The sequence below is a fragment of the Trypanosoma conorhini genome (assembly GCF_003719485.1).
Source record: "Trypanosoma conorhini strain 025E chromosome Unknown Tco_14.4_contig_00561, whole genome shotgun sequence".
In the NCBI taxonomy this organism is placed as follows: Eukaryota; Euglenozoa; class Kinetoplastea; order Trypanosomatida; family Trypanosomatidae; genus Trypanosoma; species Trypanosoma conorhini.
In genome coordinates this window covers 1-12,470 of record NW_021704649.1, presented here as the reverse complement: position 1 = coordinate 12,470, position 12,470 = coordinate 1, and the positions used below count along the sequence as shown (strand labels likewise).

Here is a 12,470-nt window from a genome sequence, read left to right as displayed (position 1 = left end):
ATGACAGTACTGACTGCTCTTTGCTTGGGTGCATGTGCTTCGGTGTGCATACTTCCCACTCTTTTTCTCTCTGTCTGTGTGACTTGTTGTTGCTATTGAAGTTTTACGGCACTGAAAGAAGGAAGGGAAGAGCGGCGGGAAGCACATCAGGCAACCGCTTCGTTTAGCCCACCTCTCTTGTAGTGTGTCCCGTCGCATATTACTAGGTTTTTTTTTGTGGTGACTTGGTTTCATTTATTAACTGTCTTTTTTTTCCCCCCTGTCTCGTCCGCTTTCTGCGTCGTTGTCGCCTTGGGATTCTTCTTCTTGGCTATCACTCTGCATCTTACCGTGTCCCTGCTGCATGCAACCTCTGACGGATCTTTTGATTTTTGTGGGCCCGAGCGGGGGAGGGAAGTCGACGCTGATTGCGCACTTACTACGGATTTGGCCACAACATTTTGGCTTCTGCACGAGTCACACAACACGCAAGCCGCGGGGCGGCGAGGTCGAGGGAGACCACTACCACTTTGTGTCGAGGGAGGCCTTCAAACACATGATTCACCACGAGGAGTTTGTGGAGTACAACAGGGTCTTTAGTTTTTCCGGTCCAAAATACCAGGCGAACGCCAGAAACGAGAGTGGTAGTGGAGGGGGCGGCGTCGTGCCTGCAGAGGATGACGCAGATTACTATGGCACCTCCAAACGAGAGCTCCACCGCATTCTTTCTGAAAAGAAAATTGTGGTGCTGGACACCGACATCACAGGAGCCATCAATATTAAACGTTACTGCGACAGTTTTGCTCACGGCGGCAGCCGTCCTCAGGCGGCACCGCTGCGGGTTCAGGTCGTACTGGTGAAACTGCCCAGTATGGATATACTTAAAGAGCGCCTGCGTCGGCGGGGCTCGGAATCCGGTGCGTCGCTGCAGAGACGTCTCCGTGCGGGTGAGAAGTTGCTGGAGTGGTGCGCGGCGCATCCGGATTTTTTTAGCTGCGTGCTTATGAACTCTTCCCTGGACACCTGCGAGGCGGAGCTGCGCGCATTTGTGGGGAGGAGCGTGTTGCAAAACGCCTGCAGGCTCTAGGCAGGGATAAGGGCAGGGGAATATATATATATTTTTTTTATTGCGTGGGCGGTGAGGCGACATGGGCGCGAGTAAAGACAACGCACAAAAAGATGGCAGAATGGAAATAAGCCGATGAGGTACGTAATGCGTTTAAAAGTTGCTTCGCGCCGGCTCTGGGGCCGGGCGCAGTAACGAGGGATTGGGCAGGGCAGGGCAGGGCAAACGCCGGCCCTCTGCCTACTGAGGGAATCCACTGTGCTCGCATGGCCGTAACGAAGGATTGCGGTTTATTGCAATGAAAATAATAATAATAATAATAATAATTAAAATTAAAAAAAATAAGATAAGTGGGCTGTGAGAGTGACAGTTCGTGCCGTGCGCTGTGTGTGGTCTGAGTGAAATTAAGAGAGGATAGTATTTTTATTTGCCTCCTCGTCTCTTTCTCTCTCTGCTATGGGTGTTGGGTGTGGTGGGGCGGGAAGCCTTACTCATTGTTCTTGTTCTTTACTGGGGGGGGGGGGGCAACCCCAATTAAATCAGCGTGCCCGCCTCCAACTTATTACTGTACATATTGCGCAAAAGGTAAGCCTTTGAAAGCTCACCCGCCCACACACCCACCCACACACGCACGCAAAGACGCAACGGCGAACAGAAACAACAACGCACAAACTCCTTTGAACCAATTGTTTATGCTTGTTTTTACGTTCTGTTGCCTGTTGATGGGTCGGATTATATATATATATATAGATGTGTGTGCTAGACTGCGTGAGTAAGAGTGCGTCTCAGTTGATGTGATGATCAGGGAATGAAATAGGCATGTGGCATTCGTTGCGCGTTCCTTCTTTGCTCTTTCCCCACACGCATGCTTGCCCGCGCCCAATACAAGCTTAAACTCACTGTGTGCTTTAGAAGGGTCTCTGCTATTCTTTATCTCTTCTCAGTCAATGGCTGTGAACCTGCTGCTCAAGGCTTGTCAAGATGGCGACGCGTACAGTGGGCTCCAGGCGTTCAAGGCGGCGCTTCAACGCAAGCTTCGACTCCGCGATGAAGCGGCGACGCACGCCATGTTTATTGACGCATTTGAGCAGGCAATTGTGCCTTTCCGTTGCGCGGAGGCTGTTTCTGAGTTGTCTGTCGAACTATTTTCAACACTGAGGGAGTTTGGGCACAATGGTGACCCTGCTGGCTTCCGGCTAGTGCGTGCCATCCTAAGCTGCATTAAGAGCGTCCCAGAGGAAGAAGCCTCGGTGGCGTGGTGCCGCGCATATGTGCAGTTCCTCGTAGACGCACTCGGCTGGTGGCGAGCTGGCAGAAACCTTCAGGACCACACGGACGAAATATATTCTCTAGATTTCGTTAAGCTTCTTAAAGAGGAACTCACTCGTGCTTACATGCTTCTCGCCAAGCAAACGGAGGGCGACGGAGAGGTGTCATGTGAGGCGCTCGCAAATGCGTACAAGGCAAGTCTTTGCTGCGCCTCGAGCAGGGATCTGATTATGTTGTTGGTGGAAAAGGTCCGTCTAGAGCTTACGCAGACGGAGCGGGACTTCTTAATTGCACGCACCCTCTACGGCGTCCTCTCGGCGCATGGGGAGGCGGAGACGTCACCGCAAAGTGCACTGGCGGCGGCCAACTTATTGCTGTCTTCTGAGGCGGTGCCGCCTGAACGCGCCGCGCTGGAGAGTTTTCTCCGTGACGTACTGCTCATTTTCAACTATGTCGCCACGAGGCCAGCCCTTCCCTCAGGGAAGGAGTTGGGAGGAAATGTGATCGAGGCACTCTGCAGCGCCTACAGCTCGACCTTGTTGCCCGTTTCCGACTTGGATTGGGTGGCGCTCTTGCGGGCCTTCCCTACGGAGAGCGAATGCGCTGTTGCAGGCGCACCGACGGAGAGAGAGAGAGAGTGATGAGAGGTGGTGGGCATTAGGACGGCTTTTAGTGTGCGTGTTTTTTTTCTGTGTAAGGGCTGCGTGCGTCTGCCAAGAAACAGCCAGATGAAACGAAAAGGCAGCAAACAAACAAAACAAAAGAAAAATGGAGTTGCTGGCAGTCAAAAGCCCAAGAGGGAAAGTAAAAAAAAAGTCCATAGTGCGTCTTTGTCTTTTCCCTCTCCGACTTTGCGAAAGGAGTGTTTATTTCAGTCTCTGCCTCTTTTTTGTGTTACTTTCCATTGCGGGGCCGTTTCTCTTTCGCAGTGGGGTGCAGATACATAAAGTTTAGCGTTGGGCTGGGCGGTAGGGGCGGCGAAGGGAGGAAAGGGGTGGACACGTACGCGTACGCATACACGGCCTCTGTTGTTCGACGCATGGAGGAGGGAGCGGCGGGCACCGCATCCCACTCCCGTGAAGTCCCCGCCGACAACGCCGGCAACAGCGGTGCGTTGGAACAAAACCTCACAAGGGCACTGTCGTCCTTGTCCACCACCACCGCGACTGCCGCTCCCGCCTCCCCGGTGATGATGTCGATGGCTGCGTCCCTCCTTGACATTCGTGAGCGCCGTAATTGGCTCATTCACCAATTATACGTGCGTCAAGAATATGTAGATTGCCTCAGCGTGATAGAGGCGCAGCTGCATGAGAGCGAGGGAGTTTGCGAGTATGCGTTGTACGTCAAGGGACTTCTCAAGAGACGGACTGGGGAGCTGACGGAGTCCCTCAACCTTTTCCAGACTGCCATGCTGATCAATCCGCAGAATCCGGCAAATCAGAGACAGGTTGGTCAGGCGCTCTTTTTTCTCGGGGAGCACCGCGCGGCGATTGACATGTTTCACGAGGCGCAGCGTGTACGCGAGGTCAACGGCGTCGGCGATGACTGGGTTATTCAGTATAGTATTGGGATGTGTTACATGTACCTTAAAGACTACCAGGGTGCGGAGATGGCGTTTGTAAGGTCCCTCGCTGTCCAGCGACACGACTGTACCATGCTGCAGCTGGGTAAGGTGTTGGTGCTGCAGAGGGATTACCCCAGGGCCATTAAACTCTACGAGGAATTCTTGCAAACGTCTCCCGACAATGTGCAACTTCTGACAGCGCTGGGGCTGTTGTACCTGCAGGTGGACAATCCCCCGCAGGCTTTCCACTACCTCGGCAAGTGTCTCACCCTAAACTCATCCAACCCCACAGCTATTATGGCGGCTGCCAGCGTCATGCAAAACAACGGGGACTTTAGTGTGGCCTTGAACAAATATCGCGTAGCCGTGGCGAAGCTGCCACATTCTGCGCTTTTATGGAGCAACGTTGGAATGTGTTTTTTCGCTGAGCAAAATATGCACGCCGCTGTTGCGTGTTTGCGCAAGGCGGTTGCCTTGGCGCCCTTGGAGTGGCGAATTGCGTACAACGTGGGGCTGGTGTTTCTGCATCTGAAGCAATACGCCTCGGCGTTTCACTACCTTTCCGCCTCAACGTACCTTCATGGGACATACGCCCCTGCCTTTATGCACCTTGGGGTTTGCCTTGCCCTCATGAACGATGTTGATAACGCATGTGCGGCCTACGCGCGTGCGCTTTCCTTAGAACAGGACCCACTCATCTCGCTGAACTGCTGCATTACACTGCTGAACTGCGGGCGGGAGGAGGAGGCGCGGAAACAACTTGCCCAATTCACGCAGCTCTGGCATGAACTGCCTGAGGCCCAGCAGCAAGCTTTGGGACTGGCGGTCCCACGCATGACAAAACTTCTCATGGAGCGGCTAATTGGCCCCGGCGAGGCAGCAGGCGATACAGCCGAGGCTCCAAACGAATGAAGGTGTGAAGTGAAGAAAGGGAAAAGGACAACAACAAAAAAAATGAAGGTTGGAACAGGTCAGATGGGGAAGGGAGCGAAGCAACACAGCGACAAACCGAGAATGACAAGAAACCGGCATGCCGGAGGGCCAGACGAGACGAGAGAGATGCAGCCGTCTGGAGTGGAGTGGAGTGGGGGGAATTGTTGGATGAGGGAGAAACCGCTTTCCCTTGCGGTAGCCTTCACTATCTGCGTGGCTTCAGCGGGCCTCTGGTCGCCGGGCTTTTCGCGCGCCACCGCGCCACTTTCCTTTTCTATTTTGATTTCCCGCATCTGGTGCCACTTTCGCCTTCCCTCTCTGTGTATGTGTCTGCGCATGTGCCGTACCGACCTTTCTCTTACCTCATGCCCCCCCCCCGCTTCTCATATATATATATATATATATATTTTATTTTGTTGCGTGGTGGCTCCACTCAACTTTATTGCTTCGCCCTCGCCCTCGCCCCTTGACCACTGGAACAAAACCTCCTTCGCGCTTTCACTACGCCAGCAAAGCCTCTGGCCGCATTGCCAGTAGCACGGCCATTACTCATTGGGCCGAGGGATAAACAGAAGGATATATATATATATATATTATTATTATTATTATTGGGGAAGAACACACACCGGCAAAGCTTAGGGGTAAAAAAAAAAGAGGCAAACTTACTATTGTAGGAAAGCAACAAAAAATAAAAGCCACAGGAGAAAGAAGCAAGGGGAAAAATAATCGAAAAGAAGGATCGGCCATTTAACCTACAGGGACTGTATTGTATAAATTGAGTCGACACTCCTCTCAGAAAATGGATGCGGCCTCGCTGCTCCGCGAGGAAATTGCTCGACTTCGCGAAGAAGTTGACCGCAGCTCCTGCTACACCGATGAAAGTTCGTTTAGCGACGCCCGGGCTGCCCTAATAGATGCGCTGGATAGCCATTACGGTGGGTCGTACGTCATGTATTTTATCTCCTGCTTCACGGTTCCGCTCGTTTTGTCCTTCATCGTCCTGCTATTATATTTCTGCGTAACGATGATGAATGAGTGGAGGGTGCTGCGGCGCCTCTTGCAGCAGATGCGCCATCATCCTCTCATTCTGCAGGAACTACACTCTCGGGAGTTGAGTCAAGCATCGCGCCGAGCCGCGCGTCGACGTACCTCTTTTGTGATTATCCTAAAGTGCTTGCTTGCAACATCTGTGCTCTTTGTCTTTATAGGGTCGCGTGTCATGATGGAGGCGATGACTCGAGGGTGGCTGAAAAATATTTTGGTTTCCCCAAGTAACGCTATGGATGACACCGCCGCTGCCGCTAAAGCTTCCCTTGACCCTTGGTTTGAGCTTTACTCGGACCTTATGATGCTTCTCAGTGTGGACTGGTTCAGGGATGTCCAGGGTCTCTTTATTTTCTCCTTCTTTGGTTCCAGCATGATGGTGGTCGGCCTGCGCCTGCTTCGATCCGCCTCTGAGGATGTTGTGTCGATGCGCACTGACTCCATTTCATCGCTGCAGTTGCTGCAAAAGATTGACGATAAATACATGGAACAAGGACAGGAACTCGTGCAGAAGCAAATGGAGGGCCTCATTGCCATGCTGGCGGAGTACACACTGCCGCAGCTAGCGGCCGCCAGAGAGGCTGTTGCTGCAGCAGCAGCAGCAGCTCCTAACGGTGATGATGCTGACGCTGATGCTGACGCTGACGCTAACGGCGATGATGGTGACGATGCGACTCCGCTGGGAGTAACGGAGAATGATGAAGCTTCCCCAAAGGAGAACAAGGCAGACGTCTCTGCCACTGAGGACACCAATGAGAAAAAGAAGCAATAGATGAATCCAAGTTGTATGAAATGCCCGTATATGTGTAGGAATGTGTGTCCTTTTACGTGTGTCTATGCGCTTTTGCGTGTATGGAGGATCCACGCATCTTACCTTCCCCCTAGAGTTTCGTTTATCACGTTGTAGGGCACCAAGCGGGGGCTAGAGGGGATCATGGTCCGCAAGTAGCTTATGTATTAATCCGTTGTTGTTATTGTTGTTTTTACCTGCACGTGTGCAGTGAGCGACGCAAAAGAGGGGTTGTTTGGGTGGCACACCCGCGGTCGGTTGATGTAACTGTTTTTTGTTTTTTGTTTTTTGTTTTTGTCGTTGTTGTTCCTTCATTACTTTCTTTTTTTGGGGATTGTGCCTTCCCACATCTTCTTTTTCCTAGACGATTTTTAACATTACGGCGCTTTAGCTTCGCCTATGGAGTCGGTCTGTGTTGGGTGGGTGGGTGTCTCTTTCTCGCTCCCGCTTATTACCAAAAAAGAAAAAAAAGATGAATTCTGACCCCGGTTTTTCCCCACAATCTTGCTTGGAGTTAAACAGATAAGTTACGCAAGCAATGTATGCCCGTATCTATTTTGGTAGCAATTACTGATGGTGTTGTCGCATGTCTGTTGTGTGCATCCGCCTGAGCGGATGCAAGTGGAGAGGCAAAGGGCGCATTGTAGTGCAAGGCATGGCGTGGTATATATATATATATATATAACGTGTGTCTAAGTTTCTGTTGGCACGATTTCCCTGTATTAACTCATCATCTGATCATCCACCGTATGTGCTCTTCGTCATTTGTGGCATAAAGTGTGTTTGTTGATTAGTATAAGGAGGGCAAAGACAAAACAACAAAAAGGTTAATCAAACAAACAACAACCCCGCCGCCGTCGTCGTCGTCGTCGTCGTCGTCGTTGTTGTTGTCGTTGTTGCTGCTGCAGGGGGCAGTGGTGTAAAGTAGCCGCCGTGGGAGAGGCGGCGTGAGAGTTGCGCTGAGAGATGAATCGCGTGGGCGGGTCGGTGTACGCGAACGCCATGGCGCAGTTTGCGATCTGCCGTCAGCCCTGGAACGAGTACATTAACCTCCTTACCAAGCAAGACGCGGCGCCCTACCACGTCGAGCCGCATGATAAACCGGCCTACAGAGGGCGTAAGCGTGGACGCGAGGGTTGGCTTTTCGGTCAGCAGGTGCAGCTGCACTATCACCGGTTTCCCGACGAGCAGCTGCTTACAAATCTCACCCGTTGGCGCACAGGGGAGACGGTGGGTGACGTTGCCCTGCAGCAGTTTAGAAACGCCCAGCCTTTTGACATTGAAGATAAGGACCCGCAGGGGATGCAACGCCCCTCACCGGAAGTGTACATGAAACTAAACTACAAGAATCCGGCCACCATCTCTCGCTTCCTAACCCGCACAGGGCACATGTACCCTGCAGATATTCTTCCACTCAACCCGGAGGCTGTTGTGAAGCTTCGCCTGGCAAAGGCACAAGCCATACGAATCGGCCTTTACCCGCGTTTTGGCAATCCGTTCTGGTTCCGCTCGCAGAAGTTCCGGCCAAAGGCGTATCAAGAGAACTACGATCCTACGACGTACTCAACGAAGCACACGATGGAGCACTTTGCCTACAATTGGGTTCAGACAGACCGCATTCGACGGTACTTCAAGGAGCTGGATGCGTTGCAGAAGGATGCGTCGACGGGTGCTCGCGGTGGAAGCGCCACGACGGCAGAGCAGAAGCAGCAGGAACAATTTTACGCCCCGGAGAACCAGTCCATCTCTATGCACCGCAACAATGCGTCGTACACGGCGGATGTGGAGCGTTCCATAAAGAACCCGACGGTTCCGGGTCTTATGTCGACGAAGGGCATGAAGAAGAAGTTCCACAACTTGTACTCCTCCACGTCTACGAAGCGGATGGGATTCTCCAACCCTACCTTGGGCATCAAAAAGGTGTGAGCCCCCCCCCCCCCCGTCACTCTCAAGCGGCATTCAGAGTCATGGCGTGGAACTCTCATTGTCGTTGTCGTTGTTGCTGTTGCGGTATCTCAGGAAGGGATGTCGTTTGTCTCTCTGCAGCTGCCCTTTTGTTCATCTAAATTCTAATGCCTGCATTATACGGCATTGTATGTATGTGCAGCTTTTAGTACGCTCTAGGTATGTGGTGTCTTCTATTCGTGTTAAATTATCGCGTTTATATATATATATATATATTTCTCTCTTTCTCTCTCTTGCTTTAGCCTTGTTTCCTGTACTCCCGTCATTGCGCGGCAGCTCATTGTGATTCGATAAACCCCAAATATAAAACCTTGTACGCAAATACACTAATATAAGCAAAAATGTATCTTGTTGAAGTCGGCATTCAAAAACTCCGCGAGGAGCTCATGACCCCCGAGTGGAATGTTCCGCTCATCTTCGTTGGTGACGTTGGCGGGACGAGCGCACGCTTGGGTTTCGCGCGCCACAACAAGGACGATTCGTTCTGTATCGCCATCACGCGGTACCGCATGAAAAGCAAGGACATTGCGGAGCTTTTGAAATTCTTTAAAGAGATCCTTGAAGTGATGCCTGCCTCGATTATTGCACGTGTGACGGCGGGCGCGATCAACGTGCCTGGTCCTGTCACGAATGGTGCTGTGGGTGGACCCTTTAACAATCTGAAGGGGCTTGCGCGCCTGTCAGACTACCCGACTGCACTTTTTCCGCCTGGCCGCAGTGCCATTCTTAACGACCTCGAAGCGGGCGGATTCGGTGTTTTGGCTGTCAGTGACGCACACATCTTCCCGGAGTACTTTGAACTGATGTGGGAAGGCAGCCAGTGGCGCGCGTGTGAGCGGCAGGCTGCGGGGTCCGTTCTTGGCCGTGGTCGCTGCGTTGTACTGGCGCCTGGCACTGGACTTGGCTCCTCCCTCATCCACTATAACCCCATGGGCCAGCAGTACGTCGTTCTTCCACTGGAGCTTGGCTCGCAGACTCTCTCAATGCGGAAAGACATCGACTACATTGAGACCCTCAGGGCAGAGCTGAAGCGTCTTCCCAGCTTTGAGAACATGGTGAGCGGGGCCGGGCTGGAGTTTCACTACAGGCAGGCGGTGGGTGGACTCAAGCCTCCGCTCTCAGCCGCAGAGATTGCGAAGCTTGCAAGTGAGGGTGACGCAGCCGCCTGTAAGGCTTTGAAGAAGTTCAACGCGTACCTGATGCGCGTTGGCAGCGAGGCAAGCATGGCCTTTGTGCCCCTCACCATTGTCATCATCGGGGACAATGTCGTGAACAACAAGTTCTTCTTCGAAAATCCAGAGAACTTGAAGGAGCTCCGTCGTGAGGCACTCAACCACGAGATGGAGCGCTTTGGCTTTCAGAGCCGCGTGACTTACCTGCGCCAGAAGAAGCTGTTAAACCTGAACCTGATTGGCTGCTACCAGTGCGGCCATAACTTCACCGCGAAGAAAACTCAGCTGGCGAAACTGTAGTCGCGACAAGGACCGCAGCCTCCCAGAGACATTTAGGTGTGGGTGACACCAAATCGCACTATTTACACAAAAAAAAAATATTTTTAAATAATAGGTAAGAGAGTGGAATAGAAGTAAAACAACAAATTGGCGCCGTGTGCCCACCTGTCACTTACCCATTCACGGTGATTCTTTATTGGAATTGGGAGTTGGTACTTATATCTTCTTCCTTTCCTCCTTTAGGTTTTTTTCTGTTTTTGTTATTTGTATATGGTCTGAGGGGGAAGGGGACTGAAGACACCGCATCCTGCACTTAAGTGTGTCTGTGTGAGTGGAGGGGGTGTTGGAGCGAACAAAGAACATCAATGTGTTGTTTTTTTGTTTTTTTGTTTTTTTGTTTTGTTTTGTTTTTCCTTCTTTTCTCTGAAGACGTGGGTACGAGGGAGCGCATGGAAAACGGCAAGCTGTATGTGTGTGTGTGTGTGAGTCATCCAACGACCGTCCCTTTTATAACCCTCCAGAACAATAAAAAAAAAAAAAGGTGACTCCTTGTAGAGCATCGGCAGAAACGACGGTGACTTTGCTTTCTTTCATTATTTCTCTCTTCCTTTTCCATTCCTTGTCGCTTTCAATGGGGCAATCGAAAAAGGTCTCTTTCCCACCCCTGAATGGTGACGTGGACGCCGCTCACGGCTTCACTTCCTCGATGACAGGCATAACCGGATCAAACCCGGGGCACGTCGACATCGCGGAAAAGCGGGTGCTGTGGGCGAGTGTTCAGCAGCAGCTGGCGGCACGTGTTTGTGTACCACGCACCGTAGGAATGCTAGAGCAGTACACAGAAGGGGACGCAGAGGAGGCAAACTCGTTCACTCCCACCTTTGCGCTTCCACAAAGCCTGCTAGATGAATTTGATGCGACAACGGTACTTGGGCCGCAGTTGCGGCGTGACGCCGAACGTCGGAAAACCGCGTTGCTTTCGTCCCTCTGGCCGTTGCGGTACGTGGGTGGAGTTGATATTTCTTTTATGAAGGGGACAACTCTCGCGGTGGCCTGTCTAGTTATCATGGAGTACCCAACCCTGCGGCTGTGTCACACATACTTCCATCAATGCGAGGTAACGGAGCCGTACATACCCGGTTTTCTAGCCTTTCGCGAGGTTGGGCCACTTGTGGAGTTGATCAATAAGGTTAGGGGCGAGTCTTGCGAGGAGGAGACGGGATCTCTTTATCCACAGCTTCTCCTCGTGGACGGCTGCGGAGTGCAGCACCCGCTTCGCTGCGGACTCGCCAGTCACCTGGGTGTTACTTTGGATCTCCCTACGATTGGCTGTGCTAAAAGCTTCATGGCTGTCGACGGTATGACGCGTGAATCAATGCATCTCCTCTTTGCGGCCAACGACGATGGTGCGTGCGGAGCTACGACGACTTCGGCACCGCTCGTGAAGCCGATGATTGGGCGGAGTGGCGCGCTGTGGGGCTACGCGGCCACAACAAACCCCGGCGTCAGGAAGCCCATCTTCATCTCCCCTGGTCACCGTGTCGGATACGCCGAAGCAGCTGCATTGGTGCTCTCCATGTGTAGGCACCGCGTCCCTGAGCCCATTCGCGCCGCGGATCTCAGTTCACGCGACTACGTTCGACGGATGAATCTGAAGTAAAGACAAAAGCGGGGCTTGTGGGAACGTGACGGTTTTGCTGCAACATAAATGCCAAGGTGTATGCGCATATCTTTTCGCGAGTGCTGTGGGAAAACATGAAGGCATCTGTCTTTCGTTAGCCTACGAGTCAAGCCTTTTCTTCTAAAGCACTCTGATGGGCGAAAAAAAAGTGCGCCCAATTGAGTTCGATAAAGTGAGTGAGCCATTCCTTCCTGCAGGATGATTACAGTGAAGCATCAACGGTCTTTTTTAATTACTAAAGACACTCAACTGTTTCTTACCTTTTAGTTTTTTTTCTCATCATGAAACCCTGTCGTCACACCGTGCGCACGGGGGTGCAGTGGTCGTGGGCCCCGCTGAAGACTGCCACTTCGTCAGTTTTCAGCAGCCCCGGCCATTGCGGAGTTCCTTGTGAATTTGTTTGCTGATGCGCTTGCCAGTTAGCCATGCAACTCATTTGCACTGGTGTGTTGGGCGCCGTGAGCCAGACCGTTTCTTTTTCTTCCTCTTTTACTCCGTGCAGGCGGACATGGCAAGGCCTTGTTCAGGCGTTTCCCCTGCCCATTGCTTTTAATGCTCGGCGCCTTGGCAGGGCTGCCGGTCGTGGCGGACTCCGCTGTGGGTTATGGGGCATTGCGTGGCTTTCAATGGCGTGTCTTGATCGCAGGCCGCGATGGGCGGAAAAGAACTGCCTCGCCGGGGAAACGAGGGCCACGGCGGTGTGTGTCGTTCCGTCGCCGTCAGTTGGC

General features: G+C 52.4%; 8 protein-coding genes across 8 annotated transcripts, besides 11 other annotated features; all 8 read left to right on the top strand.

The window, feature by feature from the left end:
* Positions 1 to 343: 343 nt before the first annotated feature.
* Positions 344 to 1,066, top strand: Tco025E_07353 (guanylate kinase; the record flags this gene model as incomplete). The annotated part of the gene is made up of 1 exon (XM_029374219.1): positions 344 to 1,066. One exon carries the CDS (start codon positions 344 to 346, stop codon positions 1,064 to 1,066), a length of 723 nt encoding a protein of 240 aa, XP_029225680.1.
* Positions 1,067 to 1,342: 276 nt separating this feature from the next.
* Positions 1,343 to 1,390: a microsatellite.
* Positions 1,391 to 1,778: 388 nt separating this feature from the next.
* Positions 1,779 to 1,797: a microsatellite.
* A 195-nt stretch (positions 1,798 to 1,992) lies between these two features.
* On the top strand, positions 1,993 to 2,955 carry Tco025E_07352 (uncharacterized protein; the record flags this gene model as incomplete). The annotated part of the gene is made up of 1 exon (XM_029374218.1): positions 1,993 to 2,955. The coding sequence occupies one exon, from the start codon at positions 1,993 to 1,995 to the stop codon at positions 2,953 to 2,955; it is 963 nt and encodes a 320-aa protein (XP_029225679.1).
* A 398-nt stretch (positions 2,956 to 3,353) lies between these two features.
* Tco025E_07351 (Bardet-Biedl syndrome 4 protein) lies at positions 3,354 to 4,790 on the top strand (the record flags this gene model as incomplete). Its single annotated transcript, XM_029374217.1, has 1 exon — positions 3,354 to 4,790. The coding sequence occupies one exon, from the start codon at positions 3,354 to 3,356 to the stop codon at positions 4,788 to 4,790; it is 1,437 nt and encodes a 478-aa protein (XP_029225678.1).
* A 406-nt stretch (positions 4,791 to 5,196) lies between these two features.
* Positions 5,197 to 5,218: a microsatellite.
* Positions 5,219 to 5,387: 169 nt separating this feature from the next.
* Positions 5,388 to 5,421: a microsatellite.
* A 189-nt stretch (positions 5,422 to 5,610) lies between these two features.
* On the top strand, positions 5,611 to 6,627 carry Tco025E_07350 (uncharacterized protein; the record flags this gene model as incomplete). The annotated part of the gene is made up of 1 exon (XM_029374216.1): positions 5,611 to 6,627. The coding sequence occupies one exon, from the start codon at positions 5,611 to 5,613 to the stop codon at positions 6,625 to 6,627; it is 1,017 nt and encodes a 338-aa protein (XP_029225677.1).
* A 275-nt stretch (positions 6,628 to 6,902) lies between these two features.
* Positions 6,903 to 6,973: a sequence feature (A-rich).
* A 336-nt stretch (positions 6,974 to 7,309) lies between these two features.
* Positions 7,310 to 7,329: a microsatellite.
* A 171-nt stretch (positions 7,330 to 7,500) lies between these two features.
* Positions 7,501 to 7,527: a microsatellite.
* Positions 7,528 to 7,611: 84 nt separating this feature from the next.
* Positions 7,612 to 8,571, top strand: Tco025E_07349 (putative kinteoplast poly(A) polymerase complex 1 subunit; the record flags this gene model as incomplete). The annotated part of the gene is made up of 1 exon (XM_029374215.1): positions 7,612 to 8,571. The coding sequence occupies one exon, from the start codon at positions 7,612 to 7,614 to the stop codon at positions 8,569 to 8,571; it is 960 nt and encodes a 319-aa protein (XP_029225676.1).
* A 236-nt stretch (positions 8,572 to 8,807) lies between these two features.
* Positions 8,808 to 8,826: a microsatellite.
* A 125-nt stretch (positions 8,827 to 8,951) lies between these two features.
* Tco025E_07348 (glucokinase 1) lies at positions 8,952 to 10,082 on the top strand (the record flags this gene model as incomplete). The annotated part of the gene is made up of 1 exon (XM_029374214.1): positions 8,952 to 10,082. One exon carries the CDS (start codon positions 8,952 to 8,954, stop codon positions 10,080 to 10,082), a length of 1,131 nt encoding a protein of 376 aa, XP_029225675.1.
* Positions 10,083 to 10,431: 349 nt separating this feature from the next.
* Positions 10,432 to 10,482: a sequence feature (A-rich).
* Positions 10,483 to 10,526: 44 nt separating this feature from the next.
* Positions 10,527 to 10,549: a microsatellite.
* Positions 10,550 to 10,639: 90 nt separating this feature from the next.
* Positions 10,640 to 10,672: a sequence feature (A-rich).
* A 20-nt stretch (positions 10,673 to 10,692) lies between these two features.
* Positions 10,693 to 11,721, top strand: Tco025E_07347 (endonuclease V; the record flags this gene model as incomplete). Its single annotated transcript, XM_029374213.1, has 1 exon — positions 10,693 to 11,721. One exon carries the CDS (start codon positions 10,693 to 10,695, stop codon positions 11,719 to 11,721), a length of 1,029 nt encoding a protein of 342 aa, XP_029225674.1.
* A 446-nt stretch (positions 11,722 to 12,167) lies between these two features.
* On the top strand, positions 12,168 to 12,470 carry Tco025E_07346 (uncharacterized protein; the record flags this gene model as incomplete). Its single annotated transcript, XM_029374212.1, has 1 exon — positions 12,168 to 12,470. A coding segment is annotated over one exon (303 nt), but the record flags the coding sequence as incomplete, so codon positions are not given.